Below are 25,747 nucleotides of genomic sequence, written 5' to 3' on the forward strand. Positions count from 1 at the left end.
ACCCGGGCTGGGAGAGGCCTCTCCAGCACCATGCCCTGCTATGCTCCCTGCAGTGCCTTGGGGCTGCCCCGCTCCCCAGGAGCCCCAGGGGAGCAGTGAGCGGGTGTAGAGCGTGCCAGCTTTCCTGGTCTCTCTTGTGAGCAGTGGGCTGCTGCCAGAGGGGCCAGCCGGCCATTGCCCGCTGCCCTAGCAGTCTGTGCTGGGTGCAGGAGGCCTCTGGGAATGGGGCACATGCCCTCCTTCCCCAGGGAGCCAGCACCCTAGACGTTCCAGCTGGGCGAGGGGCACAGGACCCGGTCGTACCGGCAGCTGATCGCCCCGGCTGGCTGGTGGGGCTGTTCCCCTGGGTTGAAGTCTGCCAGGCCCTCAAAGCAGCTGCTGAGGGTGCATGGAGCCTTCTTTCTGGGGAGCCTTTGCTATGAGCTGAGCTCCTGTCACCATAGACCCCTCTAGGCTCCGGCAGGGGGCCAGGTCACCCCAGTAGGTCACCCAGGGTTCTGCATTGTCCCACCTCTGCTGGGGCATCTGATGAGGGGATAGTGCCCAGTTCTTCAGGGGTGCTTGGCCTCCCTCTGCAGTGCAGGGAGCACTGGGCAGGGCTGGCTAGCATAGGGCTCATTGCAGGGGCTGGGACTGCAGGGTCAGCCCCTCTTCCACAGGGCTGGAGTGCTGGCTCCTCCCTGTGGCCCATGGAGGGCGGGCAGGGCACAGGGGCAGGCCTGGGCAGTGTCCCCTTTCCCACTGGCTGCGCGTCTCCTCTCTCCATCAGGGTGCTCTCACGGCCAGAGCTCGTAGCAAGAGCTGCATGGGACCCAGCTCCATCTCTGAGTCTGCGGTACGTCCTCTCCTCCCACTACTGCCGTGGTACTGCAGCATCTCCCCCTGCAGGGCTGGGGCTCACCCTGCCAGGCATGCTGGGTGCTCTGTACCCACAGCCCCTTCCTGCCCTGGGTGCTGGCTGATGCTGGGCCTCTTGCTAGGTGGTTCCCGTGGGGGAGACATCCCAGCAGGCAGCTGGGCCCTCAGGAGAGGGCGTGGAAACAGCCTCACTCGTCTTGCTTCTCTCTCCAGGGCTGGGGCAAAGGCGCCTCTTGCTGGGCTCACTTCTTAGATCCGCTTGGTGTCCTTTCTGCTGCTGGCACGGGGTCAGGGGGCTGCGTTTGGATGCAGCGAGTGCTGCTGCCCGGTCCCCTTCGCTGCTTGTTCACCCCCATTTCTCAAACGCTCGGGGCCAGCTCTGTTGCCTTGGTGCCACCCAGAGGGCATCCCTGTGAGGAATCAAGGCGCTGGAGCCAGCCCAGCAATGCCAGTACCTCATGGTGTGCTCTGGTGATCCTGGTCCAGGGCAGATACTGCGGCACACATCGGAGTGCCCTCGAGGCTGCTCTAGCTTGTGCTCCAGCCCCAGTTGGCCTCTGGCTGCCCCAGGATCCGGATGGGGGAAGCCACCTCTGCCTCCTCTCCTCAGGCCTTCTGGGAACTGGCCTTGTGTGTCAGCTGTGCTCAGTTAGGATGGGGTATGTCTGCGGTCAGAGCTGGCCCAGGCGAGGCATCCGCAGCAGGTTCCCAGCAGCTGTGCTGCGTCCTGCTGGGGCTACCAGTGGCTGAGCTCAGCAGGACGGGTTGCATCCAGGGGCGTGTGGGGAAGGGCAGAGGGGGTGGAGACTGAAGCAGGCCCTAGTTCCCTGCTCTGGGGGCAGCTCAGATCTCTGCCCTCACCCTGCTGCAGTCCTTGCAGAGCGCTGCGCCGCCTGCCCCAGACTCAGAGCCCGTGGCCTGACTTTGCCTAATGCCAGCCCGGTGGGGTCCTGGCTGGTTGGAGGGCCGTGCAGCAGGGCCGAGATCTAGGCTACTGGTGGGAGAGCTGAGCTGCTGCAGGCTGTCAGGTTTGGGGCCCTGCCACTCAGAGCCAGCTGTGGGGCCGTCTGGTTCCTAGCAGCCAGGTGTCCGCAGCACCTCTGCACCGGGGCTTGGAACTGAAGCGGCACAGACACAGCTGCCTCGGGCTGGGCGCAGCCTGGGCAGAGAGGGGTGAATGGGCAGCTCCCCATCGCCAGGTCCTGTGCCTTCGCCAGGAGGCTGCTGGCATGTCTCACTCTGCTGCCAGCAGGGCACAAGGCATTTGGGGCTCCCCTGACCCTGTGCCCCTCCCCAGCTCTCCATGCTCTTCACGGAGGAGTGTGACAAGGTGCGGGACCTCATGCACGTGCACTCGTTCAGCTACGACTTCCACCTGCGCATCGTGCACCAGTACCTGCTGGGCTCCCACATGGCCCTGCGCCAGGGCTACCACCTCACCAGCTTCCTGGAGGACTTCATTGCCCACCACCCCGACATCCCCAAATTCGGCCGCAACCACGTCTTCCAAGGTGAGCTGGGGGGGGGGGGGGCGGCGCTGCCTGTGGCCCTGCAAGCTCTGGTGCTCCTGGCTCAATCCATCCCCCCAATGCAGGAGCTCTGGCCCTCGCCCTTCCCCCAGGGGTGGGGCCGCTCCCCAGCTGGAGATTCCTTTCCCAAATTCAGTGCGTCATCCAGCCCCATCCGTTCCTTGGCCTGGATGGATCTGCTCCGCCTGGGGCACGCTGTGCCACTGCCCCCGGCCTGCACGGTTCCAGGGCGCGGCTGTCTGGGACTGAGCGACCCCAGCCAGGCTGTGGTCAGCTGGGGCTGTGCAGAGAGCCTGCCCGGGGCGGGCGACGTTGCCTCGTGAGTGCGCTCTGGGGGCTGGGAAGCAGATACTTGCTGTCCGGCTCTGGGGGCCCCGACCTGCCCCTGAAGACATGGGGACACCCTGGCAAACACTGACTCCTCCTCTGCTAGGCTTGCTGGCCATGCCCACCAACATGATAACAGCCCACCAGCTCTACAACTACGTGGCAGACCATGCCAACACCTACCACATGAAGCCCCTGCGCATGGCCCGGCTGGCTGCGGGCAGCGACGGCAGGAAGGGGACCCCGGGCATGGAGCAGAATGAATACGCACTGGTCTCCATCTGGAACAGGTGAGCACCTGGCACTGCCCCAAGGGCTCCGGGAAGCCTGAGTGCCCGTCCCACTCAGGGCATTGCCTGGCCAGGGCCAAGCAGGACTGGGGCTGGGAGATGCTCTCACACCAGCTGCTGGTCTTGGGCTCTGGATGGTGGGTGGGTGCTGCAGCTGGTTCTCCTCACCCCTCCCCGGACACCTCCTGCGAGGCCCTGCTGGCCAGCTGCCTCGGCCCCCAACGCTCTGCTTGTGCCTGCAGCTCAGGCTCCTACAAGGACTCGGAGGGGCTGCGGCACCATGACGACTTTGATGTGTCCCTGCTGGTGTGTCACAGCGCAGCGCCGTTCGAGGAGCAGAGTGAGGCGGAGAGGCACGTGCTCCGGTGAGAACCAGAGCCCTTGGTCAGGGATGGGTGGAGAGGCCAAGGGGGACTTGGGCGGGGAAGTGCCTGGGGAATGGTTGGGGGGTGGTGCACAGGCCAGCACTGCGGGCCAGGGCCGCTTTCATGGCTCAGATCCTGGGGGCACGAACAGTGTGGCTGTGCCAGTGCAGTCCCAAGGTAGCGTTGGCTGGCAGGGGGGGTGAGGGCCTGGGTCGGGTGGGCACTGGCTGGCACGTCTGCCTGGGGAAGGAGCGTTTCAGGAGGCCCTGGAGGCACAGAGCCTGGCTGGCAGGGGCGCCCCCTCCTCACAGGCGTCTCCTCTTCAGGCTGCGTTTCTACGTCATCATGACGAGCCAACGGGAGCTGTTCCCCCGGCTGACAGCTGATATGCGGCGCTTCAAGAAGCAGCCGCGCTTGCAGCGGGAGAGCGTACTGGAGCCAGTGGTGGGCCGGGCGGCGCAGGAGGCGCCGGAGCCGGGTCAGGGCTGGCAGCAGCAGGCAGAGAGGGAGCTGTGGCAGGAGGTAGAGGACAGCAGCGAATTCTACGCAGGCGGTGCCCAGGTCAAGCTGGGCCCTGGGCTGTTCTACACCTCGCCGCTCTTCCCCCTGCTGGCCTCCGAGGTGGCCGTGGCCCAGAAACAGCTGAGCAGCATGGTGCAGCTGGCCAAGTGCCACTGCCGCAGGGACAACCTCTGGAAACGCCTCTTCCTGCTGGAGCCACTGGCCTCCGACAAACTCAAGCTGGGCAAGCTGTCGCTGGGGGAGCTGGAGGAGCTGCTGAACGCAGTGCACGGGAAATCCATCGCTGACATCGACCCCCAGCTGGTGAGGGGCAGGGGGCGCACATGCATGTGTGTGCACATGTACATAAACACACACGCACCCGGGACCCATCATCCCATGCTGGAGATACGCGTGTGTGTACACGCCCCCAGGGCCCAGCAGCCCCTGCTGGTGGGGGGAGGCAGAGTCCCAGCATGGCGTGTGGGAATCATCGGGAACATTGTCCCCCTGCTGGTGAGGGGTCGGGGTGGGAAATCCCAGCTAGCTGTGGGGCATGGTCCACTGGGCTGTCAGGGAACGGGGTTTGAGCGCGCATCTCGTGAGTGCTGGAGCTCCTGGGCTGTGTTGCTCCTCTGGCCTGGTGGCCTCACCCTCTCTCCATCCTCACAGGGCTGCTTCCTCACCATGACTGTGCCCTGGTACCAGAGCCTCATCAAAGTGCTGCTGAGCCGCTTCCCGCAGAGCTGCCGCCACTTCCACAACATCGAAACTGGCACCCAGTATCTGGTAAGGGCCAGGGCCCCTGCACCAGCCCCTGCAGCCGGCCCCACCACTGCCCACGACCCTGCAGCCAGACCTACTGCCAGACTCCCTGGTCCTGCAGTGCCCTCGCTCCTATGGCCAGACCCGCCTCCTGCCCTGGGACACCTTTCTGCCCCCTCCCCTGCAGCCAGAGGTGGCTCCCCTGCCCCAGGACTCTCTTCTGTCCCACCCGTGTCACCCCCCCATGGCCAGACGCACCCCAGGGCTCCTGCCTGCATCAGGGCTGGATGTGACGCCTCTGTGCCTGCTTTAGTGAGGCTGCCCTGAGGTGTGATGTCACGAGGGCACAGCAGTAGTCGCAGTGCCCCGACTGCACCGTGCACTGGCCCCCCCACCCCACGGTGGTGTCGCTGCGCCCCCTGGCACGCCCCACAGTTCTGGCACTGTGCCCCCAAGCACATCAGGGAGCCCCTCCCCGACAGCCTGTCGCGCTCTCTGCAGGTCGTGCTCAATCAGAAGTTCACAGACTGTTTTGTTCTCGTGTTTCTGGATTCCCACTCTGGGAAGACGGTAAGAGCTGCTCCCCGCGGGGGTCTGGGCGGGTACCTGGCTCTGCAGGCGTGCCCGGCCCAGGGGCAGCGGGAGGGAGTGCGCTTCCAGTGCCCAGGCAAAGCCCAGAGGGGATTCACCATCAGGCTGGGCTCTGCCCAGAACTGTCAGAGCTAAAACTATCCCCTCCCTGAAGAGCAGGTGTCAGCTCCTGAATGGGGGTCAAGTGGGAGCAAATGGGGGGCCAGGCAGGGGTGAATGGGGGCAGCAGGGGCAGTGTCTAACACACGAACCATGCTACGGAAAGTCCAGGAGCATTTCAATGAGGCAGCAGCCTGGAGCCCAGGTATCCAAGGGCCTGCTGATGCCCTGCCCCCCAACTGGGGGTCTCATCCCATCCAGGAGCCTGTGCTGTCCAGTGCTTCCCCCCCTCCCCCGCCCCCAGCTGTGTCTGTCCCTCTGGGAGCCGGTGTCGTCCCCCCCCCCATGCTGGCAGGTGCAGGGATCCTCGCCAAGAGCAGCTACAGGCACTGAGCTGGCCCCAAGCCGGGCAGGGGCTGGGGGCCGGTGGCTCTGCTGTGAGCAGCTCGTTCCTCCCTGCAGAGTCTGACGGTGGTTTTCCGGGAGCCGTTCCCCGTGCAGCCCCAGAATAGCGAGAGCCCCCTGCCGCAGCTAGTGTCCACCTACCATCACCTCGAATCTGTCATCAACACGGCCTGCTTCAACCTCTGGACAGGGCTGCTCTAGCCAGGGGCCAGCACCTTCCAGCCAGACACACAGTGCCACACCCAGGAGCTGCCCTCCAGCAGGATCCCCCCAGCGCTGCTGGCAGCACGGGGGTCACGTGATGCACAAGTAATGGACAGAGTGGAGGGTGCTTGGGGCTTGGCGGCGCCCCGGACCTGCAGCTAGCCCAGACTCCCCAGAAGGGGTGGGCTGGGGGGTGTCCCCCCTTCTTGGGTAGGGGAGCTGCTGTTAAGGACACTCGTGTGTTTGACACTGAATGGATTTGAAATGGAGACCCAGGGATGGTCCCGGTGGCCCTGGCACCAGGAACTTGGCACAGCTGCCGTCTCTGGGCCCAGAAACCTGGCATCCCTGTATGCACAGCCCTGGGCTTGGCGACAGAGCTGCCTGGCATGCTGGGCTGGAGCCAGGCCAAGTCGCTGCAGGCCGTCACTTGGATGGGTGGAAGCAGGGTGGGGTTTCAGTGGTGGGCCAGCCGCGGGGCGGTGGGGGGTTACGAGGATGTACTGAAGGATGTCGCTGTCAAATAAACTGCCTCAGACCGTCCCACTGCTGCCTGGCTCTCAGCTTGGTGCTGCAGGGGACGGGGGGGTCCCAGCCTTGCCCATGGGGGAGAGGGTAGGGGGCCAAGCACACTGGGGAGGCAGAACCAAGCCCCCCACTGGGCAGTGTTCTCCTGGCCCTGTAGCCTGGCTGCTGAGCGCGGGGAGGAGTCCGGAACAGTGGGGCAAAGTGCTGGGAGTCCTGTGGCGGTGGGGCTGCGTGGGGGCCGCTCACCGGCCGAGCAGGGCCGCAGGGAGGGCAGAGCATGTCCTGAAGGACTCAGGCCCTTGGCTGTCACCACGCCGTCCTTCCAGCACTTGGCTCTGGGCGTTCCGTAGGTTGGGCTCCCTTTGCCCCACCAGCCTTCGAGCCCATTGGTCCGATGTGTGTGTGTGGGGGGGGGGGGGTTCGTTCTCCTGGGTGCCATCCAGGAAGCAGCTGCTCCCTGCCCCTTCTCTGAACCACCATGCTCAGCAGGGAAAGTTACCAATGCTGACTTCACCTTGTGCTGTTTGGAGTCCCCTGCCTGAGGGCTGAGGCAGGCTCCAGGCAGGCAGCACTGGCCCAGTTATTCCTGTTGCCTTTAAAGGGCTGTAGCCACCCCCAGAAGGGCTGGCGGCTTGTCTTGCGTAGATGGGCTGACAGCCCCGCCCTCTTGCAGGGTCGGCTGGTGCAGGAGCAACAGCCTTAGCCACCCCTCTGCAAGCCAGATCCTGCCTGGTGCCAGCTGCAGGGTGGGAAGGTGCTGGTTCCCCACTCCTTGCCATCACCTGCGACCCCCAGCAGGGCCCAAGGGCCCAAATGAAATGCTCCCCGCCTGACCGGGGCAGGCTCAGCCAGGTAACTGCCCTTGCCCAGAGCTGCAAGGAGGCAGTTTTGGAGCCTCTCCAGGGAACAGCAGAGCCCTGGACCCAGACCTGCCCCCTGGCTGGCCCCACTGCAGCTGCCTGCCCCTGCTCTGTGTGGGGCAGGGCAGTCCTCCGGCTGCAGGCGGCCCTGCTCTCCTGTCCCAGCAGGCCTCAGGGAGCAGGTGTGTGTGCTGCTTGCTATGCACTGGCCTGGCTGCTGGAGCTGGCACACTGGAGAGTCAAGGCAGTGTGAAGGGAGGGGCACTGGGGTGTGAACCCCCAAACAGACAGGGGAGTCAGTGCACAGGACAGCTGCTCCCTCTGCATCTCAGCCATTGATTGCTCTTTATCCCAGCAGCTGCGGCCTCCACCTCTCAGCTCCCCCCATTTAGTGGGCACAGCCGGCGCTGGGCACAAGCAGACTAAGCAATTGCTTGGGGCCCTGAGCGGCGGGAAGGCCCCTATTTGCTTTTTATTAAAGAACTTGCCTGTTTGAGCAAGGGGAGGGTTACAAATATTCCTGCGTAGGGCCCCCACTGGGCTAACACCGGCGCTGCTGCCGGCCTCGGCTCTCCCAGTACGCGTGCAACCAGCCCAGTCCTTCCAGTGTGTCTCCTGCAACAAGAGCCAGATCCGGGGCTTTGAGAACAGGGTGGGAGCAGCTTCCCCTGCCTTGGAGCAGGGCAGGGCTGGTACCCTCAAGGGAGCAGTAGCTACAGCCCAGTTCCCGCCAGGTGAGTCCTGCAACACACACTCCCCTAACGCATGTTCCTCCCCCTAGGAGCCCTGCTCCAGCACCCACTGTCTGAGCCACAGTGGGCAGCCCCCTCCCAGCCTGGCAGCGCCTGCCCCTGGCAGGGGCACAGCTCCCAGGCCCTGGCTCCATCCACCCCCCCTTCCCTGCCCACTGGGGTGGAGCTCGCTGGGCAGAGCCTGGCTCCACTCCAGTGTGTGCTGGGGTCCCTGCACTCCAGCCCCACCCACCTTGCGGGGTGTATTCGCAGCCCACGTAGCCCTCGTAGCCGAGCGACTCCAGCAGCTGGAAGAGGTAGGGGAAGTTCACCTCGCCTGGGCTGTCAGGTTCATGCCGACCAGGCACCTGCCCGACCTGGATGTGACCTGGGGGTGGAACCAGCATCTCCTCAGGGTGTCCAGGGCATTGCTGTAGTGGGCACAGCCCTGAGCTCCGATCCGCAGGGGGGCACAGCCCCTAACCCAAGAGTCCTGCCCCCACCCAATGGTATGAGGCAGCCCTTCCCTCCCAGGGGCCAGGCCAGGCCTCCCCTCCAGCCCTTGACTCAAACCTCCCACCCCATGGCCAGGCCCAGTGCCTTCCCCACCATGCTTGGAGCAGAGCCCTGGCCCTCACCAATGAGCGGGAAGTACATCTCCAGGTTCCGTGTCAGGTTCCCATCCATGATCTGGCAGTGGAAAATGTCCTGCAGGAACCAGAACTGCAGTTCAGGGTCTGGGGCAAGGCTGCGGCTGCAGGGACTGACTGCGCCTCCTGGCATGCCCAGGGGGGTCACCGCGCAGCTGGCTGGCAGCAGAGACCTAGTGCCTGAGACGTGTCTGAGACCCTCTCCCCTGCCCCTCACTGCACACAGCACAACGCTCTCTGGGGCCCACGCTGCCTCCTGCTGGCTGGGGAATGGTGGGGGCACGGCCCCACCTGGGGCATGGCACCATCACTGACCCACTGCTGGCCATGCCAGCAGGCTCCTCTGAACTGCTTGGGTCAGGTTTACCTACCTGCTGCACCCCGTGGCTGGCACCCCTGGCACCAGGGGCTGGGAACTTACTCTACTGTACAGGAAACGGGGCCGGGCGCTACAGAAACCACCAAGCCACAGCTACTCACCAGCTGCAGCCGGAGGTTGGGCCTCCCCACCTTCTCCAGAATGGCTGCAGCTGTGGGGGGAAGAGGCAGGTCAGTCAGAGCAGGGGCCCTGCAGCACGAGCGCCCAGCTCCCCTCGGCTGGGTCCGGGGCAGTCAGAGTGCGGCAGGGCCCCCTTACCTTGGTGAGGGGTGGTCAGGAAGTAGCGGGGGTCGGTGATGCGGCTGTTCATAGGCTCCAGCAGGCCTGTCATGTCCTCCTGCAAAGCCACATGTGAGCCCCTGGGCGCTTGTCCCCTCAATGCCTGTATCCCATTGCTGGCAGGGCAGGGCAGGGCAGCCATGGCTCCCTGCAGCCTCCCCTCCCTCCCCAGCCACCCCTTCTCCTCCAGCTGGTGCTGGTGTCCCACGCAGGGGCTGCTCCTCAGCCAGAGGCCTAGTCATCTCATGGACTGTGTGGCCCCATGCCCCCCCGGGGAGTCTCTGCCCGTCCCTCTCATGGTGCAGGAAAGGCCCGGGGGGGGGGGCACAGCTGCCTCCTAGTGTCCCCCTCATACCTGGGCCAGGATGTCAGCAGCATATCTGAGGTTCTCGATGAAGGTGGCTTCCATCTCCAGAGCCATTGCTGCCCGCTCGGTGCCCGCAGGGACCCGCCCAGCCATGAGATGGATCCTGCAGACAGAGCCGGGTCAGAGCCCACGGGCAGGAGCTGAGCTGCTCACAGGGCACAGGAGCTGAGCTGACTGCGCATGGGACGGGAGCAGAGACGGAGGATGCAGCAAACCGCTCCAGGTGCCCAGTGCGGGAGAGGTGACGGGAACAGCAGCTCCAGCACCACCAGGGCACAGGCCCTAGGCACTTGCCCTCCTGCAGCGGCTGGGGCACCGGCCCAGGCCACCCCGGATGGGGGAGGTGGGGTACCACTCCCTCTGAGGGGGAGATCCAGGAGCCCTCAGCAGCATTGCCTCAGGTTGGGCAGGAGGAGGTGGGCTTTGATACCCCCCCCCGCCTACAGGCCAGCACGCACTCCTTGGGAGGGGTCTCTACCCCTCAGCATGCCCCCCTCATGCCAGCACTCCCCAGCCCCGGGGGGGCTGCAGCCACAGGTGCCTTCCAACCAGAGGCCACCTCCGCGGCGAGGGACCGGTGTGTGGAATCTAAAGGCTAGAGAACCTCAAACCTCACCCAGAAGGAGGACACTGCACTCAGATCTCCATGTCCGGGGGGACGCCACCCACCCGGATACCACACAGCGTGCACAGACGGCACACTCCTCCTTGGCTGCTCATGCTTTCACCTACAGGCTGAGCAGGGGGAGAGTATTTCTGCTGGGATCCCAGCTGAGCTGGAGTTGGTGTGCAGCCAGGTGTCCCCCTCGGTGATTTACACACTGGCAGCCAGGGGTACATGGCTGTGGGTGTGCGAATCACCAAGGGGCCCTCATGGGAGAGGAACACGGTCAGGCCCCTGGGAGCAAGAGTCACTGGAATGCCAGGATCTACAAGTGGCTGGCAGGGCAAATGCTGGGGAAGGACATGGCCCAGGGCTGCCACGCCCACAAAGGAGCTACAATCACGCAGGGCCAAGAACAGGTGCTCCAGAAATGCCCTTTCTACAAGCTGCTTGAACAGACTTGTGCAACGGAGGCCACCACTGAACCCCAGCACAGGGTTCTGCAATTTGGAGCAACCGTGGGCCCCAACCCCGGGATTTCCCCTGGACAGCCCAGAGAACCAGGTGCTGGAGACAGCAGCCAAACCCAGGGGGAGAGAGCTGCGGTGTGGTGCTCTCCCACGCTGCTGTATGTAATACAACAAACAAACAGGGATTTGAACAACTTTCCTCCACAGACATGGCCCCCGCCCCCTCTCGTGCTTCCCCAGCCCTCGCTGTGGGGTCCTGTCTGACTTCTCCGGGCAGCTGATCATTGCAAGGCCGGAAGGGCCCATTGTGATCATCTGACCCCTGCACAGCATAGGCAAGAGACCGGTGCACCGACTGATCCATGGCGCTCTGCCGGGCGTAACGCTGCCGCAGGGAGCTGAGTGAGAGCCGCCTGCCCCCATCCCGCTCCGGGCGCTCGCGACCGGTGCACCGACTGATCCATGGCGCTCTGCCGGGCGTAACGCTGCCGCAGGGAGCTGGGTGAGAGCCGCCTGCCCCCATCCCAGGACTTAGCTGGAACTGACCACGCTCGACACTGCCTTGTCTCCCCTCCAGCCCACCTGTCCATGGCTGCTAGCAGCCCCTCCCCTATGCCAGCACCCGGGGCCACTGCCAGGGGGTGGGAGCGGAGCCTGGGCTGAGCTGTGGGCATGGGAGGAGCCCAGGCTGCCTAGCAGGGTGCGGTGGGTCGGGACCGAGGCGCAGGACCAGGGGTGGGGGGCCCCAGCGTGTCTGGCCGTGGCTGCCTCTCCCTCCAGCGCCCCTGGCTGGAGAATCCCAGCTCCCACGGCGAGTAAAGTGACACCCATGATCTCGCCCTCCGTCTGTCGCCAAGACCCGGCTCTTTCCCCGGCTCATCCCCTGGCCAGGGCGGGAGGGCCGGGCTGGTTCCCTACCTTGGGCAGCCCAGGGCCTTTGCGTACTTCACGGCCAGGGCCAGGCCTTCCCGGAACGCGGCCTGGCGGCCCGGCACAGCACCCAGCCCCTTCTCGCCTTTGTCCTCGTCCCCTAGGGAGAGCAGCCAGCACCGCCCGGGTTAGAGGCAGGAGCGACCCCGACCCCTGCCCAGCCAGCCAGGGACCGGGACGCCTGCGCCCACGTGGCAGGGGCTGGACCCAGGGCCCCGCAGCTGGGCAGTCAGTGCCCACCTCTGGCCATAAGCTGGGGGCTGCAGCCCCCCAGGGGCCGAGACGCCATCCAGGGGGCCAGGGCCCGAGGAGCTGGCGCCTAGACAGCCGCCGTCAGGCAGTAGCAGACAACGGGGGGCCTGGAGCCGGGTGGGTACCTGGCCGTGACGGGGGGAGGGGTTCGGGGCCCAGCCCCGGGTGGGTACCTGGCCGGGGGGGGGTTCGGGGCCCAGAGCCGGGTGGGTACCTGGCCGGGGGGGGGTTCGGGGCCCGGAGCCGGGTGGGTACCTGGCCGGGGGGGGGGTTCGGGGCCCGGAGCCGGGGGGGTACCTGGCCAGGGGGGTTTCGGGGCCCGGGTCGGTACCTGGCGGTACCTGGGGACTGGAGGGTTGTCGGGCCGGACCCGGGTCGATACCTGGCGGGAGGTTCGGGGCCCGGACCCGGGGCGGCACCAGGCGGGGCGGGGGGGAGGTTCGGGGCCCGGACCCGGGGGGAGGTGCGGGGGTCCGGGGGGCGGGGCCCGGGCCCGGTACCTGGCGGGGTGTTGATCAGCACCACCCCCAGCCCGGCCCGGTCCGCAGCCCCGCGCAGCAGCGCCGGGCACCAGCCGTAGGGCCCGGGCACCTCGGCCGCGCGGAACCCGGCCCGGGCCGCCGCCTCCAGCCGCTCGGGCAGCGCCGGGCGCTCGAGAAAGAGCCAGTCCAGGTTCGCGGCGAAGCGCAGCGGGGCCATGGTGAGCCTGGGGGCGGGGCCTGGGCGGGGGCGGGGCCATGGGGAAGCTGGGGTGGGCGGGGCCAGTGGAGCGGGGGCGGGGCCTTGCCGGAGAGCGGGGCCGGTGGACTGGGGGCGGGGCCTGGGCGGGGGCGGGGCCTAGGCATTTGCCACGTGCTCGCGGCTGGGCTCTGCGGGCGCTGGAGCAGAGCAGGGGAGCCCAGGTCTCTGCCAGGCCCAGCCAGGGCCGCCCAGAGGATTCAGGGAGCCTGGGGTCTTCCCGCCACCGAATTGCTGCCGAAGACCCAGTGCGCCCTGACCCCCCCGTGCACCAACCTGACCTCCCCGTGCACTATGGCTGACCTCCCCACGCACCACCCTGACCTCCCCGTGCACCAACCTGACCTCCCCGTGCACCGCCCTGACCTCCCCACCCGTGCACCAACCTGACCTCCCCGTGCACCGCCCTGACCTCCCCGTGCACTATGGCTGATGTCCCCGTGCACCGCCCTGACCTCCCCGTGCACCAACCTGACCTCCCCGTGCACTGCCCTGACCTCCCCGTGCACTATGGCTGATGTCCCCGTGCACCGCCCTGACCTCCCCATGCACTATGGCTGACCTCCCAGGCTGACCTCCCCGTGCACCGCCCTGACCTCCCCGTGCATCGCGCTGACCTCCCCGTGCACCGCCCTGACCTCCCCGTGCACCGCCCTGACCTCCCCGTGCATCGTGCTGACCTCCTCGTGCACTATGGCTGACCTCCCCATGCACCACCCTGAGCTCCCCACGCACCGCCCTGACCTCCCCGTGCACTATGGCTGACCTCCCCATGCACCACCCTGAGCTCCCCACGCACCGCCCTGACCTCCCTGTGCACTATGGCTGACCTCCCCGTGCACCGCCCTGACCTCCCCACGCACCACCCTGACCTCCCCGTGCACCGCCCTGACCTCCCCATGCACCGCCCTGACCTCCCCACGCACCACCCTGACCTCCCCGTGCACTATGGCTGACCTCCCTGTGCACCAACCTGACCTCCCCATGCACCGCCCTGACCTCCCCGTGCACCGCCCTAACCTCCCCATGCACTATGGCTGACCTCCCTGTGCACCAACCTGACCTCCCCATGCACTATGGCTGACCTCCCCGTGCACCGCCCTGACCTCCCCGTGCACTATGGCTGACCTCCCCGTGCACTATGGCTGACCTCCCCACGCACCACCCTGACCTCCCCATGCACTATGGCTGACCTCACCGCGCTGACCTCCCCGTGCACCGCCCTGACCTCCCCGTGCACCAACCTGACCTCCCCATGCACTATGGCTGACCTCCCTGTGCACCGCGCTGACCACTCCATGCACCACCCTGACCTCCCCGTGCACTATGGCTGACCTCCCAGGCTGACCTCCCCGTGCACTATGGCTGACCTCCCAGGCTGACCTCCCCGTGCACTATGGCTGACCTCCTTGTGCACCGCGCTGACCACTCCGTGCACCACCCTGACCTCCCCGTGCACTATGGCTGATGTCCCCGTGCACCGCTCTGACCTCCCCGTGCACTAGGTCTGACCTAACGGGACAGCTGCATCCCTATCCCTTGGCTGGGCTTGCATGGCTCGTTAGGTGTGTTCTTGCTCTTGTCACTTATTGAGCCAGCGCCTGAAGCCTGCTGGGCACTGTACAGAGGGAGCCATGGCAGAGCCCCTGCCTGCAGAGCTCCCAGGCTTTTTTTCGCAAGAGTGAATAACATGTTGGGGGGGGGTGTCTAAGGCACCACACTTGTCTCTATCTTTCCAGGACACGGCAATGAGAGCTGGCTCTCAGCTCCAGCCAGGCTGTGCTCCCTGCACTCAGAGCCCCACCACTGGTCTCTGCAGCCCCCGCCCCTCCAGATCCCTCCACAACACCCACAGCTGCCCCACCCAGCACCTGCTGCCGCTGTTTTCTCTGGGGTCTGCTTACTGCACTTTCTGCATGAGCTCAGCGGTGGCGATATCTGACTGAAGCGCCTGATCCTGTGTGTGCTGCGCACTCTCCAGACCTAGCAATGGGGACCGAGCATGTTCAGCACTATGCAGAATTGTGCCTGTCACAAACCAATCCATCCAGGATGATCTGTGTGCACTCAGGCCCTTCCCCTGCCCTGCCTTGCCGATGCCCGCTGGGGTTTGCATTGAGCACGCAGCTCTGCAGCAGAGGGGTGATGCACAGTGTACATTTGTTTTGACATGATAAAATAATCTGTGCTGATGATTAAATACCATCAGCCTATGGATAGAGTTTATTGATACCAATGTAACTGGCTCATGTATCAAACTCCAAGCATCCCCTGACAACTTTCCATTTAATACCAGCATTCTCCAAGCTAATCATTCCCATAGACCAGTCAGAAAACGGCCACAGGCATGAGGGTTAGCCATGCAACTTTCCCACACCCTGCGGCAGCTGGGTCAGCCCCCAGGCCCCAGGGTGTGTGCGTGAGAGGGATTGCTGGCCGGCTGCAAACCCCCAGGGTGCGTGCACAGCCCCAGTGCGCAGTGGAATTTGCAGTAGAGACATTTATCCCAGGTGCAAACATCCCTAGTGTGGCTAAGAACATAAAAATGTAAGACTGGCAGGGTGACCAGATGTCCCGATTTTATAGGGACAGTCCTGATTTTTGGGTCTTTTTCTTATATAGGCTCCTATTACCTCCCACCCCGTGTCCCAATTTTTCACACTTGCTGCCTGGTCACCCTAAAGAATGGCCAGATTAGGTCAGATGAATGGTCCAACCAGCCCAGTGTCCTGTCTTCCAACAATGGCCAATACCAAGGGCTTCAGAGGGAATGAACAGAACAGGGCCATTATTGAGTAATCCATCCCCAGTCTCCAGTCCCAGCTTCTGGCAGTCAGAGCTTTAGGGACACTCAGAGCTTGGGGTGCAGCATCCCTGCCCATCCTGGCTAATTGCCAGTGATGAAACTATCCTCCATGAATTTACCTGATCCATTTTGAACCCAATTATACATTTTTGGTGCCCTTCTCTGCACCTTGTCCTATTGTAATATATCTGTTCTGAGATGGGGCAACCAGAACTGCACACGGTATTCCAGGGGCTGGTGTACCGTAGATTTATACAGCGATATTATGATATTTTCTGCCTTGTTATCTATCCCTCTCCTAATGGCTCCTAACATTCGTTCGCTTTCTTGACTGCTGCTGCATATTGAGTGGATGTTTTCAGAGAACTAACCACAATGACTCCAAGATCTTTCGTGAGTGGTAACAGCTAATTTAGATCCCATCAGTTTGTATGTATAGTTGGGATTATGTTTTCCAATGTACATTACTTTGCATTTATCAACAGTGAATTTAACCTGCCAATTTGTTGTCCAGTCACCCAGTTTTGTGCGATCCCTTTGTAACTCTTCGCTGTCTGCTTTGGACTTAATCCTGAGTAATTTAGTATCATCTGCAAGCTTTGCCACCTCATTGTTTATCTGTTTCCAGCTCATTTATGAATATGTTGACCAGCTCCGGTCACCGTGCAGACACCTGGGGGACACTGCTATGTACCTGGCTCTCTCCCCTGTGAAAACCGGCCGTTTCTAACTGCCCTTTGTCTCAGGCTGAGCCCTGGGGGGTTTGGCCGGGGGGACTAATGCTGAATCGAGGGGACTCGTCTCTCAGAGTTCAGATTGAACTAAAAGATCCCACGATGCACTGGCCCAATTCCAGCTCGGCTCATTTCATTCTGCCCGTCTGAATTCCCCCTGCAGTCTCACTCGGATGCCGAATGTTTCACTTCCTGCCCTGATCGGTTGTACGATGGTGTTACGTGACTTTCGCCAACCCCACGTCGCCCTCTGAGGTGCATGTGGAGAGCTTGTGCTGTGGGATGCTTTGGGATGAACGGCTTTTTGGAAACGTAGGTGTAGCGAGGTGGCGTGGGCCGTCAGGGAGGCACCAATCCCCGCCCCCTGGTGGGTGAAGCCAGGCCAGGCATGGCCCCCAGGCTGGAAGCAGAGGGGCAGGACAGGAAGTATAAGAGGCGGGGCCTCCAGTTCAGCTGGGAGGGAGCTGGATGCTGCTGTGGTCTCCTGAGCCAGGGACCGAGCTGTGCCACCCCTACCCGCAGAGGGATACCCCGAGGAGCCGCCCCCCGGCGAGTACCCCGAGGAGCCGCCCCCCCGGCAAGTACCCCGAGGAGCCGCCCCCCCGGCGAGTACCCCGAGGAGCTGCCCCCCGGCAAGTACCCCGAGGAGCCACCCCCCCGGCAAGTACCCCGAGGAGCCGCCCCCCGGCGAGTACCCCGAGGACCTGCCCCCCCGGCGAGTACCCCGAGGACCTGCCGCCCGGCGAGTACCCCGAGGACCTGCCCCCCGGCGAGTACCCCGAGGAGCCGCCCCCCCGGCGAGTACCCCGAGGAGCCGCCCCCCCAGCGAGTACCCCGAGGACCTGCCGCCCGGCGAGTACCCCGAGGAGCCGCCCCCCCCGGCGAGTACCCCGAGGAGCCACTCCCCCGGCGAGTACCCCAAGGAGCCGCCCCCCCGGCAAGTACCCCGAGGAGCTGCCCCCCGGCGAGTACCCCGAGGAGCCGCCCCCCCGGCGAGTACCCCGAGGAGCTGCCCCCCGGCAAGTACCCCGAGGAGCCGCCCCCCCGGCGAGTACCCCGAGGAGCCGCCCCCCCGGCGAGTACCCCGAGGACCTGCCGCCCGGCGAGTACCCCGAGGAGCCGCCCCCCCAGCGAGTACCCCGAGGAGCCACCCCCCCAGCGAGTACCCCGAGGACCTGCCGCCCCCCCGGCGAGTACCCCGAGGACCTGCCGCCCGGCGAGTACCCCGAGGAGCCGCCCCCCCGGCGAGTACCCCGAGGACCTGCCGCCCGGCGAGTACCCCGAGGAGCCACCCCCCCGGCGAGTACCCCGAGGACCTGCCGCCCGGCGAGTACCCCGAGGAGCCGCCCCCCCAATGAGTACCCCGAGGACCTGCCGCCCGGCAAGTACCCCGAGGAGCCACTCCCCCGGCGAGTAACCCGAGGACCTGCCCCCCGGCGAGTACCCCGAGGAGCTGCCCCCCTGGCGAGTACCCCGAGGACCTGCCACCCGGCGAGTACCCCGAGGAGCCACCCCCCCGGCGAGTACCCCGAGGAGCCGCCCCCCCCGGTGAGTACCCCGAGGACCTGCCGCCCGGCGAGTACCCCGAGGAGCCACCCCCCCGGCCAGTACCCTGAGGAGCTGCCCCCCTGGCGAGTACCCCGAGGAGCCGCCCCCCCGGTGAGTACCCCGAGGACCTGCCGCCCAGCGAGTACCCCGAGGAGCTGCCCCCCGATGAGTACCCCGAGGACCTGCCACTCGGCAAGTACCCCGAGGAGCCGCCCCCCCGGCGAGTACCCCGAGGAGCTGCCCCCCCCCGGTGAGTACCCCGAGGAGCCGCCCCCCCGGCGAGTACCCCGAGGAGCTGCCCCCCCGATGAGTACGCCGACGAGCTGCCCGCCGGCGAGTACCCTGAGGAGCTGCCCCCCAGCGAGTACCCCGAGGAGCTGCTGCCCGGCGAGTACCCCGAGGAGCTGCCCCCCCGATGAGTACCCCGAGGAGCTGCCCCCCCGATGAGTACCTCGAGGAGCCGCCCCCCGGCGAGTACCCCGAGGAGCCGCCCCCCCGGCGAGTACCCCGAGGAGCTGCTGGAACTACCGGCGTCTGAGACCCCCAAGGAACTGAAGGCCCATGAGCGACGAAGCCCGATGAACAGGTGGGGGTAGGTTTAGCCTAGGGACATCAGACATTAGTCTGGTTGGTTGCCAAAGTCTAGGTCAGCGTGTTTCAGTGGGATCCCGCTGACTCAGGGGTGGGATTCGCTGCCGCTGCCAGGGCCCTGGGCTGGGACCTGGTGGAATACAGTGAGTCCAGGTCCCCCTGCTGCCAGCCCCATCCCTGGGGTGGCTGCCTGCATTTGTCTACAGTCTGCACGGCTGGCGAGCTGGCTACAGGCCACTGCAGGAGAACCGTGGAGTTACCAGCACCTCGGGAATGGAAGGTGTCCGTAACTCTGAACAAAGTGCCATTCGGGCTCCAGACCTCCGAGCGAGCGAGGCTTCAGCAGCAGCAGAGCTCCCTCCTCAGCCCTGGCATGAGTTTGCAACCCTTGTCCCCCTCCCGTGTTGTGGGAGGGGGGGCTTAAAAGCAGCGCATCCCCCTCCCAGTGGAGGGGAGGAGGGGTGAAAGCGGTGCAGACCCCAGTGCTGCTCCTGCTCTGCTGGCTCTGGCAGCTGGTAGCCCTGGCATCTTGCTGCAAGTGCCTGCCCCGGGGGTGGGGGTGGGCTGGGGACAGGCAGCCCAGATGTGCAATACAGGCACATGTTGTGTGTGTGTCTCTGCTGCTGCCTGGCTGGTTACTTCTGGTTTCACTTGGTGGCCGGTTGACCAGTCAGTCCGTAACTCTGGTGTTTGTATCTTGGAGGTTCTGCTGTATTGCTCTGTCCCGCCCAGAGGACTGGGGCCTGACTGCACTTGCTGCCTGCCTGTCCCAGCCAGGGGGCTGGGCTAAAGGGGCCAGGGCCCTAGACTCTTTACCGCCTTACCGTGCTAACCTGCTGTTGATCAGCTCTCAGCTGCCAGGGGCTGCCTACATAGGGTTAATATTTGTGTCTCTCCTTAGAGCTGCATTTCACATGTGGCTGTCCGGCTGCAATAGTGTAGCTTTTTCTGGTGGAGGAACCTACATAGCACTGTATGTTCCAGCATTTGTGTTCCACGACTGTGTAATGAATGACCCTGTTGCAAATGCAGGCATCAGGGGGCTGAATGATGTTGCTGTGGGAACCTTCTCTCCAAAGTCCCTGAGTGTTCTGAGAGAATCTCAGCAAGGTTGCACTGTAGCCACCGGAGCAGGGACTTGGATGACATCATGCATTTAGATTTTCAAAAAGTCTTTGTCCAAGTCCCTCACAAGAGACTGTTAAAGAAACTAAGTGGCCATGGGCAAGCGGCATGATGGTGCCACAGATCAGAGTCTGCCAAAGAGACAGGAAACAAATGATCAGTTTTCAGCCTGGCAGAAGGCTGACATGAGGCTGTACACTAGGACCAATGTTGTTTAATGTATTGTTATCCCCTCAGTGGTTAGCCAATGTTTGGGGCTTTTTGGATGGTTTCTATGAGGAGGAAATATTGATTGATGCAATCTGATATTTCTTTGATGCAATCATGTTTATTCACAAGGAATGTCCATAAATTCTGGTTCCCCTGAACACAGCAGGCTAAACAAGAGACAGTTTCCTTTCTTACAATTCCAAGCCTCTTTCCAATCAGCACTCTGTCCAAAAAGTTCTCTCTTGGGGCTCTCTCTCTCAGGTCCATGCCACATGTACATTTCTTGTTGTCATTGGCTTTCTGCTTCTTTCACTGGCTGCTCTCTGGCTGCTTCGACTCGCACAGACACCCACACAGCTGCAATGAAATCAGCCTCCAGCCCCTGCGTTTGCATCCAGTCTAGTTTTTGGGCTGTAGTTTCCATTGTTTCACCTCCCACCAAACAAAGAGTCATTTAGTTGTTCCCTGATTTAGCTTGAATGGAAGGCAGCTAGCATGCCCAATGAGGTTTGTGACTGCTCATAGATCAAAGACATGATGTGGGGAGCCACCCAGCTGCAAGCATAGCAATATTCATTAACAACCTGGAAAACAGGCTGAGCAAGTGGCTAAATTTGCCAGTAATTTAGTAAACGCTGAGAGGAACTTCAAAGAAACTGAAACCAGGTTGGTGAACAGGTAACCCGCTGGCAGCCAGGAATCGGTGTTGAGAAATGCAGCATCTCATAACACAAGAACAAGGGGATAATTACATTGAAAGATAGCAAAGCTAATCTATAATAAATGGAAGCCAGGGGCCATTGCTTGTCATCAGTACACATATTATAGATAAGACTCAGAAGCTAGGCATGATAGAAAACTGACAAAATAAAAAAAGGCCACAAGGTAAAATCCATGCCCAGCGGAGTTAAGGAAGTATGTGTAACCCTTCTGCAAGCAGCAACAAGGGCTGGGTTCAGTATCTAGGGCTTCCTTTCCATCAATACAACACCAAACTGGCTCGAGCCCCCACCCAGTAACCTGGGAAAATTACACACCACCCCTGGGCACCTCTGCGAGGCAAAACTTCCCACTCACAAGCACAGAGTCTGAGTGTAGAAAAGAAACTTTTAATAAAGGAGGGCAGTAACTTGGAGTTAATTTGGGAAAACACCGCAAACAGGGTTAATAAACATAAACCATGAGTAAAAGACCCACCCCCAAGTAGGTTGGGCAGTGCCCTTTTCCCCTCAGGTTCTTAAGTCCAGCAACCCTAAAGTCCCTTTCACTTGCTCGTCCTTCCTCTGCATCCTTTCAGGACAGTTGCTGTCCTTGGTCAGTGCAGACCCAGAGTTCAATCTGCAGAGTTCACCTCCTACCCTGAAGGGGGGCAGGGCAAAGAGGCCTCTTACTCGCTCCGCTGGCCGCTTGCTCATCACTCTCGCTGGTCCCTCCACCAGCCACCCTGCTGGCCACTCCTCACGCTCTCTGCCACTGCCCTGCTGGTCACTCATTCACCAGCTGACTGTCAGTCACCTTCTGCCACTCTGCTGTGACCTCTGCACATCATTCTCTCAGTGATTTCTGCTCTTTTGCAGGCTGGGCAGAAACACACTCCTACCACAGCTGGTTTCAGCTCTGATTGAGCAACTAAAATAACAAAAAAGGCTCCTAATGAAGCCTATTTAGCTCTATTATTTGAACAGTGGGGAAGAACAGGTTAAGCCAGCCTAGAGAGAACCCCCTGGAAGAGTTGTGCAGCCTCCTGACCAGAACTCCTGTCCCCACCCCTCTTACTTTCACAGGGCTCTGGCATTCGAGCCCCTGGCTTAACCAGGTTCTTTCAACTGAGGGTGCTCCCCATATCTGGGACACGTTAAGCAAGTCCTGCTTTTCTGTATTCCAACAATAATTACAACACTGGTAACCATATTTCACTACCCTGCATTCAGTACTGTGGGCATTTGTACCTCTCAAGGCTGATTCCCCACTCTGGCTCTTCAAGTGCAGAAGGTGGGGGCCCACAAGGACTCTAAAAATTAACACTGGCCACTCCAGGCTTGTATTAAACTCCCAAGGTTACAGCTTTTCTCTGACCTTGGACTGGTAGATGCTGCCACCAGCCAAGTGCAGAACCCCTTTGAGAGCCCAGGAAGGCGCATGTGGGAATTCCTTCCTGTGGGGTATCGTCAAGCCCTTTCACCCTGCCTCCAGGGAAGAGCTGAGAAAGGAAAACAAAGAAATCAGCTGTTGCCACCAGCTAACTAAAAAACACGCACAAATCTCTTAAGACACACAAATCCAAATCCTGTTCTTAAAAAAAGTAAATTTTATTAAAAATAAAAGAAAGAAAATACATCTGAAAACTCAGACTATTGCTAGATTTTTAAAAGAGCAATTCCAAAAATTAAGCACCCAAAAAAGCATCTGGGGTTAGCACAGAGGAATCCACAAGCCATAAGAAATAAACAAAATAAACCTAATCGTGTCTTTCTACACATTTTCTGATCTACTTACATATCTGGGTTTCCAAATAAGCAATTTCTAGGTATGATTCTGATGATTCTGCTGCTCCTACAACAACTGAGCCCGCGGACAAGGCTACCCAGGGGGCTGGCAGCTGCCAGGCGCCGGAGGATGTCTGTGGTCACCGTCTGTTTAGTCGAGCGGGAAGAAGGGAGCACTAGGGGGCCTGGCTCAGAGGGAAGGGGGTACCTGAGGAGAGCAGGTGGAGAAGAAGCTGTGGGAGGGACACATGGGGTAGGAAGCAGCGAGGCTGGGGACTGAACAGACCTTGGCTGCATGTTGTTGGGTCCCTGGGCTGGAACTCAGCGTACGGAGGGTTGGGCAAGGGGCGCTGGCAGGGCAGTGAACTGGAGGACTGATGGGTCGCTGCAGGAGTGACAGGGTCAGCGCCCCGGTGTGAGGGCTGCCGGATGCCTCTTGAACGGACGAGCCTCCGAAGGACTCGGAGCGCAGGGGATGCTGACTGGCCGGGCCGGGGGGCTGAGCCATGAAGAGGCAGCAGCAGGCCCCGGAGCGAGCGAGGAGCTGCAGACCGAGAGAGGGCGTGCAAAGCAGGAAGCGGGGCCAGCCATGCAGAGCTAATCCCACCCTGTGGTGAGTACAGCACCCCATCACAGTGCCCAACCCCCCCCCCCACGGGTCAGGGGGCTGGAACAATTCGTATTGTGGGGGTGCTGAGAACCATTGAACCAAACAATGAACCCTGTGTGTGATGGAAACCGCTTCAAGTCAGGGGGTGCTGCAGGGTGTTACTGAAAGGAGCCATCCATACAAGGGCCATTTGCTCCGCTCGGGGGGCTGGCACCCATCCCTCTCTGCACTGCTCCCTGGCTTTACATGGGCTGAGGCCTGTCCAGCAGGAGGGTGGACACTGCTCCCATCCACCCAAGCACAGGACCCTGGGGGCCCTGTGAGCCATGATGGGGTGACAATGAGCCCCCCCCTCCCCAGAGCCCACCCAAACAGTGTGTTTTACATAAAACACATGCGGTGAAGAGTAAATCACCGCTCTCCAAGCAATGGGCTCAGGCTCTCTGCAGATACAGGAAGTGTCACTGTGTTGGTCACACTCAGGACAGTTCCCTTCTCCAAGCAATGGGGTCAGGCTCTCTGCAGATTCAGACAGACGTTGCTGCATCAGTTACACTTGGGACACGTTCTCAAGTTTTTCTTCACAGTCATAAACTGAATTGCTTCTGACCCGTAACTCAAAGCTGACATTCTTTCATCGTCACGTGACGCCCGGTGCCCGGCCGAGGGCATGGATCCATTGTGCCTTTGCCTTAATCCAGCTCCAACACGTGCATTCACACCCACAAGGATACCAGAGCTGCCCAGAGACTGCGTCAGTTCACAGCACACTGGACAAATGCTACTGAAGTATAGCGCGGTCAGAGTCCAGGCGCGGCCTGCCCAGGCCAGGGCTGCATGCTGTGCTGGGGGCGGATCTCTGTGCCCATTCTGACGCGGCAGCAGACAGGTCCATAGCACAGGGCTGTGCCTCTCCTTTCCCCGGGGCCGGGAACGGCGTTTCCTCAGCTCTCTGATAAAGCATCTTTGATGGTTCCAAGAGTCTGAGGCAAATGTCTCTGCTAGGGGGACATGGCAGTAGATAGGGCCCCTGTCTGTCGCTCTGTCCCCTGCCCTCCTGGGTCTCCCTCCCAGGGCCTGTGTTTCATGCACCCCAATCGCCAGCTCTCCGCGACGGCCAGCGAGGCTGTAATGGGGACAGCCTTAGCCTTGCACCTCCCACCGCGAGGAGGCCTCAGTGGGAATCAGCAGCAGGTGGCTGCTTGGCTGCATTTCTTCTGCTTCTCCTAGCCGTGGCTATTCCCTGCTTTATGCTGCAATGGAAAGACACAGTCCCTGCCCTTAGGTGCTCATAGCTGAGTTCTGCCCATATCGGCGGCTTGCTGCTGATTGACCATGGCAGGAGTGACCTGGCCAGGGGCTCAGAGCTGTTACCCTGAGGATCCAGAGAGTCCCAGGCCAGAAGGGTCCACTGTGATCAACTAGTCCGACATCGGGTGTAACACAGGCCAGAGACCTGCCCCGCAATCGCTCCCAAAGCAGAGCTGTTAGACAAACATCCAATCGCCATTTAAACATAGTCCATGATGGAGAATCCACCACGACCCTTGGGAAATTGGTCCAATGGTTAATTACCTTCACTGTCAACAATGTACCTCTTATTCCTGGCTTCAGCTCCCAGCCCTAGGCCCACGACAGACCCGTCTGCTCGGCTGAAGAGCCCGTTATGTGTTCCCATGTCGGTATGTATAGACCGTGATGAAGTCACCCTTCACCTTCTCTTTGTGAAGCTAAACAGATCGAGCTCTTTGAGTCTATCACTATGTGTCATGTTTTCTGAGCTTTTAATCATTCTCGTGGCTCTTCTCTGACCCCTCTTCAGTTTATCAGCATCCTGCTTGAATCGTGGGCATTGACCCCGGACACAGGATTCCAGCTGCGGTCGCACCAGTGCCAGATCCAGAAGTGAAATAACCTCTCTGCTTCTACTCCAGATTCCCCTGGTCATGCATCCCAGGATCCCATTAGCCCTTTTGGCCGCAGCATCACACTGGGACGTGGGTGTTGAGGCCAGATGGGACAGTCACATCCCGCATAGCCCAGGGCAGAGACCTTCCCCAGGGCTGCCTGCAGTGCAGGGAATGAGTCTTCTCTCCTGGGCTGCAGGGGAAGGTTTGCTGCCTTGGCTGAGGTGGCACCATAAATGGAGTGCTCTGATTGGGGGTGGGGGCAAACAGCCAGGCAGATCCACTCGTCCACCCACAGAGTCCCCTAGCAATGTTACGAGACACCCCCTCCCCCATCCTCCCTGCCCATGTGCACACGGCACCCTGGCCTGTTCCCCAGCATCAGTAGGACCCTGTTGCATTCTGCGCTGAGGCTGGCAGCTTTGCTGCCTTTCTGTCAGGTATTTAATACTCTGCTGCTGGGGTCATTGGATCGGCCACTCCAGGGCGGGCCCTGGTAGGCAGAGCCAGGTTCTCCTTGCTCCGTTGTACACCGGTGAGGTTGCTGTCATCACAGAGGGCTGCAGGATGCTGTGAATGACCCAGCGAGGCCTGTGTGTTCCCTGGGAAAGGTACTGTCACGGAGTGTGGGGGAGTCAAGCCCCTGCACCCCCGGCTTCCTGCGATTCACCATGACTCTCAGTCAGCCAGTAAAACAGAAGGTTTATTTAGATGACAGGAACACAGTCCAAGACAGGTCTTGCTGGTACAGACAACGGGACCCCCTTTAGTTAGGTCCATCTGGGGCCCCCAGGGAGGCCACAGCCCCGTTGGGAAGCCCAAGCCCTGTCGGGGCCCCCTCCATTTCCCAGCCAGCTCCAAACTGAAACTCCTTCCAGCCGACTCACGTAGCCTCCCCCTGACTCCTCCCCCAGCCTTTGTCCAGTTTCCGGGGCAGAGGTGTTACCTGGCTTCCCACCCCCCTCCTGGGTTCTCATGTTACATGCTCAGGTATCCTCCCTTCCCCAA

General features: G+C 61.9%; 3 protein-coding genes across 13 annotated transcripts in view; 2 read left to right on the forward strand and 1 right to left on the reverse strand.

Moving 5' to 3' along the window:
* SZT2 (SZT2 subunit of KICSTOR complex) overlaps nt 1-6,476 on the forward strand; it is a 79,346-nt gene extending 72,870 nt beyond the window's left edge. For 8 of the 11 annotated variants that reach the window (XM_045027418.1, XM_045027424.1, XM_045027420.1 and 5 more), the window contains 8 exons: nt 770-835; nt 2,156-2,369; nt 2,821-3,004; nt 3,247-3,369; nt 3,696-4,194; nt 4,543-4,659; nt 5,137-5,205; nt 5,788-6,476. In XM_045027418.1, the coding sequence (XP_044883353.1) occupies nt 770-835; nt 2,156-2,369; nt 2,821-3,004; nt 3,247-3,369; nt 3,696-4,194; nt 4,543-4,659; nt 5,137-5,205; nt 5,788-5,931 (1,416 nt within the window). In that variant the 3' untranslated portion in view covers nt 5,932-6,476. The remainder of the gene's footprint in view (nt 1-769; nt 836-2,155; nt 2,370-2,820; nt 3,005-3,246; nt 3,370-3,695; nt 4,195-4,542; nt 4,660-5,136; nt 5,206-5,787) is intronic. The other 3 variants (XM_045027428.1, XM_045027430.1, XM_045027429.1) reach the window with 2 other exon arrangements.
* A 1,287-nt stretch (nt 6,477-7,763) lies between these two features.
* HYI (hydroxypyruvate isomerase (putative)) lies at nt 7,764-12,711 on the reverse strand. Its single transcript, XM_045025989.1, has 8 exons — nt 12,485-12,711; nt 11,721-11,832; nt 9,717-9,831; nt 9,341-9,419; nt 9,184-9,233; nt 8,692-8,761; nt 8,307-8,441; nt 7,764-7,937 (listed from the first exon to the last, which is right to left on the reverse strand). Exons 1-8 carry the CDS (start codon nt 12,681-12,683, stop codon nt 7,864-7,866), a joined length of 834 nt encoding a protein of 277 aa, XP_044881924.1. The 5' UTR covers nt 12,684-12,711; the 3' UTR covers nt 7,764-7,863.
* Nucleotides 12,712-16,554: 3,843 nt separating this feature from the next.
* The window catches only part of LOC123375762 (collagen alpha-1(I) chain-like), a 112,407-nt gene continuing 103,214 nt past the window's right edge, over nt 16,555-25,747 (forward strand). The window contains exons 1-5 of the mRNA XM_045027005.1: nt 16,555-16,574; nt 16,900-17,199; nt 17,315-17,810; nt 17,927-18,030; nt 18,094-18,201. Of these exons, the coding sequence (XP_044882940.1) occupies nt 16,555-16,574; nt 16,900-17,199; nt 17,315-17,810; nt 17,927-18,030; nt 18,094-18,201 (1,028 nt within the window). The remainder of the gene's footprint in view (nt 16,575-16,899; nt 17,200-17,314; nt 17,811-17,926; nt 18,031-18,093; nt 18,202-25,747) is intronic.

The sequence above is a fragment of the Mauremys mutica genome, chromosome 8, assembly GCF_020497125.1.
Source record: "Mauremys mutica isolate MM-2020 ecotype Southern chromosome 8, ASM2049712v1, whole genome shotgun sequence".
Lineage (NCBI taxonomy): Eukaryota > Metazoa > Chordata > Testudines > Geoemydidae > Mauremys > Mauremys mutica.

What these genes read in the sequence shown, in the direction of transcription:
- HYI (XM_045025989.1), bottom strand. Translation starts at nt 12,683, where the DNA reads ATGGCCCCGCTGCGCTTCGCCGCGAACCTGGACTGGCTCTTTCTCGAG. An exon ending in GCTGATCAACACCCCGCCAG is followed by an intron (nt 11,833 to 12,484) that starts GTACCGGGCCCG and finishes TGCTCTCCCTAG; the next exon opens with GGGACGAGGACAAAGGCGAG. An exon ending in AAGGCCCTGGGCTGCCCAAG is followed by an intron (nt 9,832 to 11,720) that starts GTAGGGAACCAG and finishes CTCTGTCTGCAG; the next exon opens with GATCCATCTCATGGCTGGGC.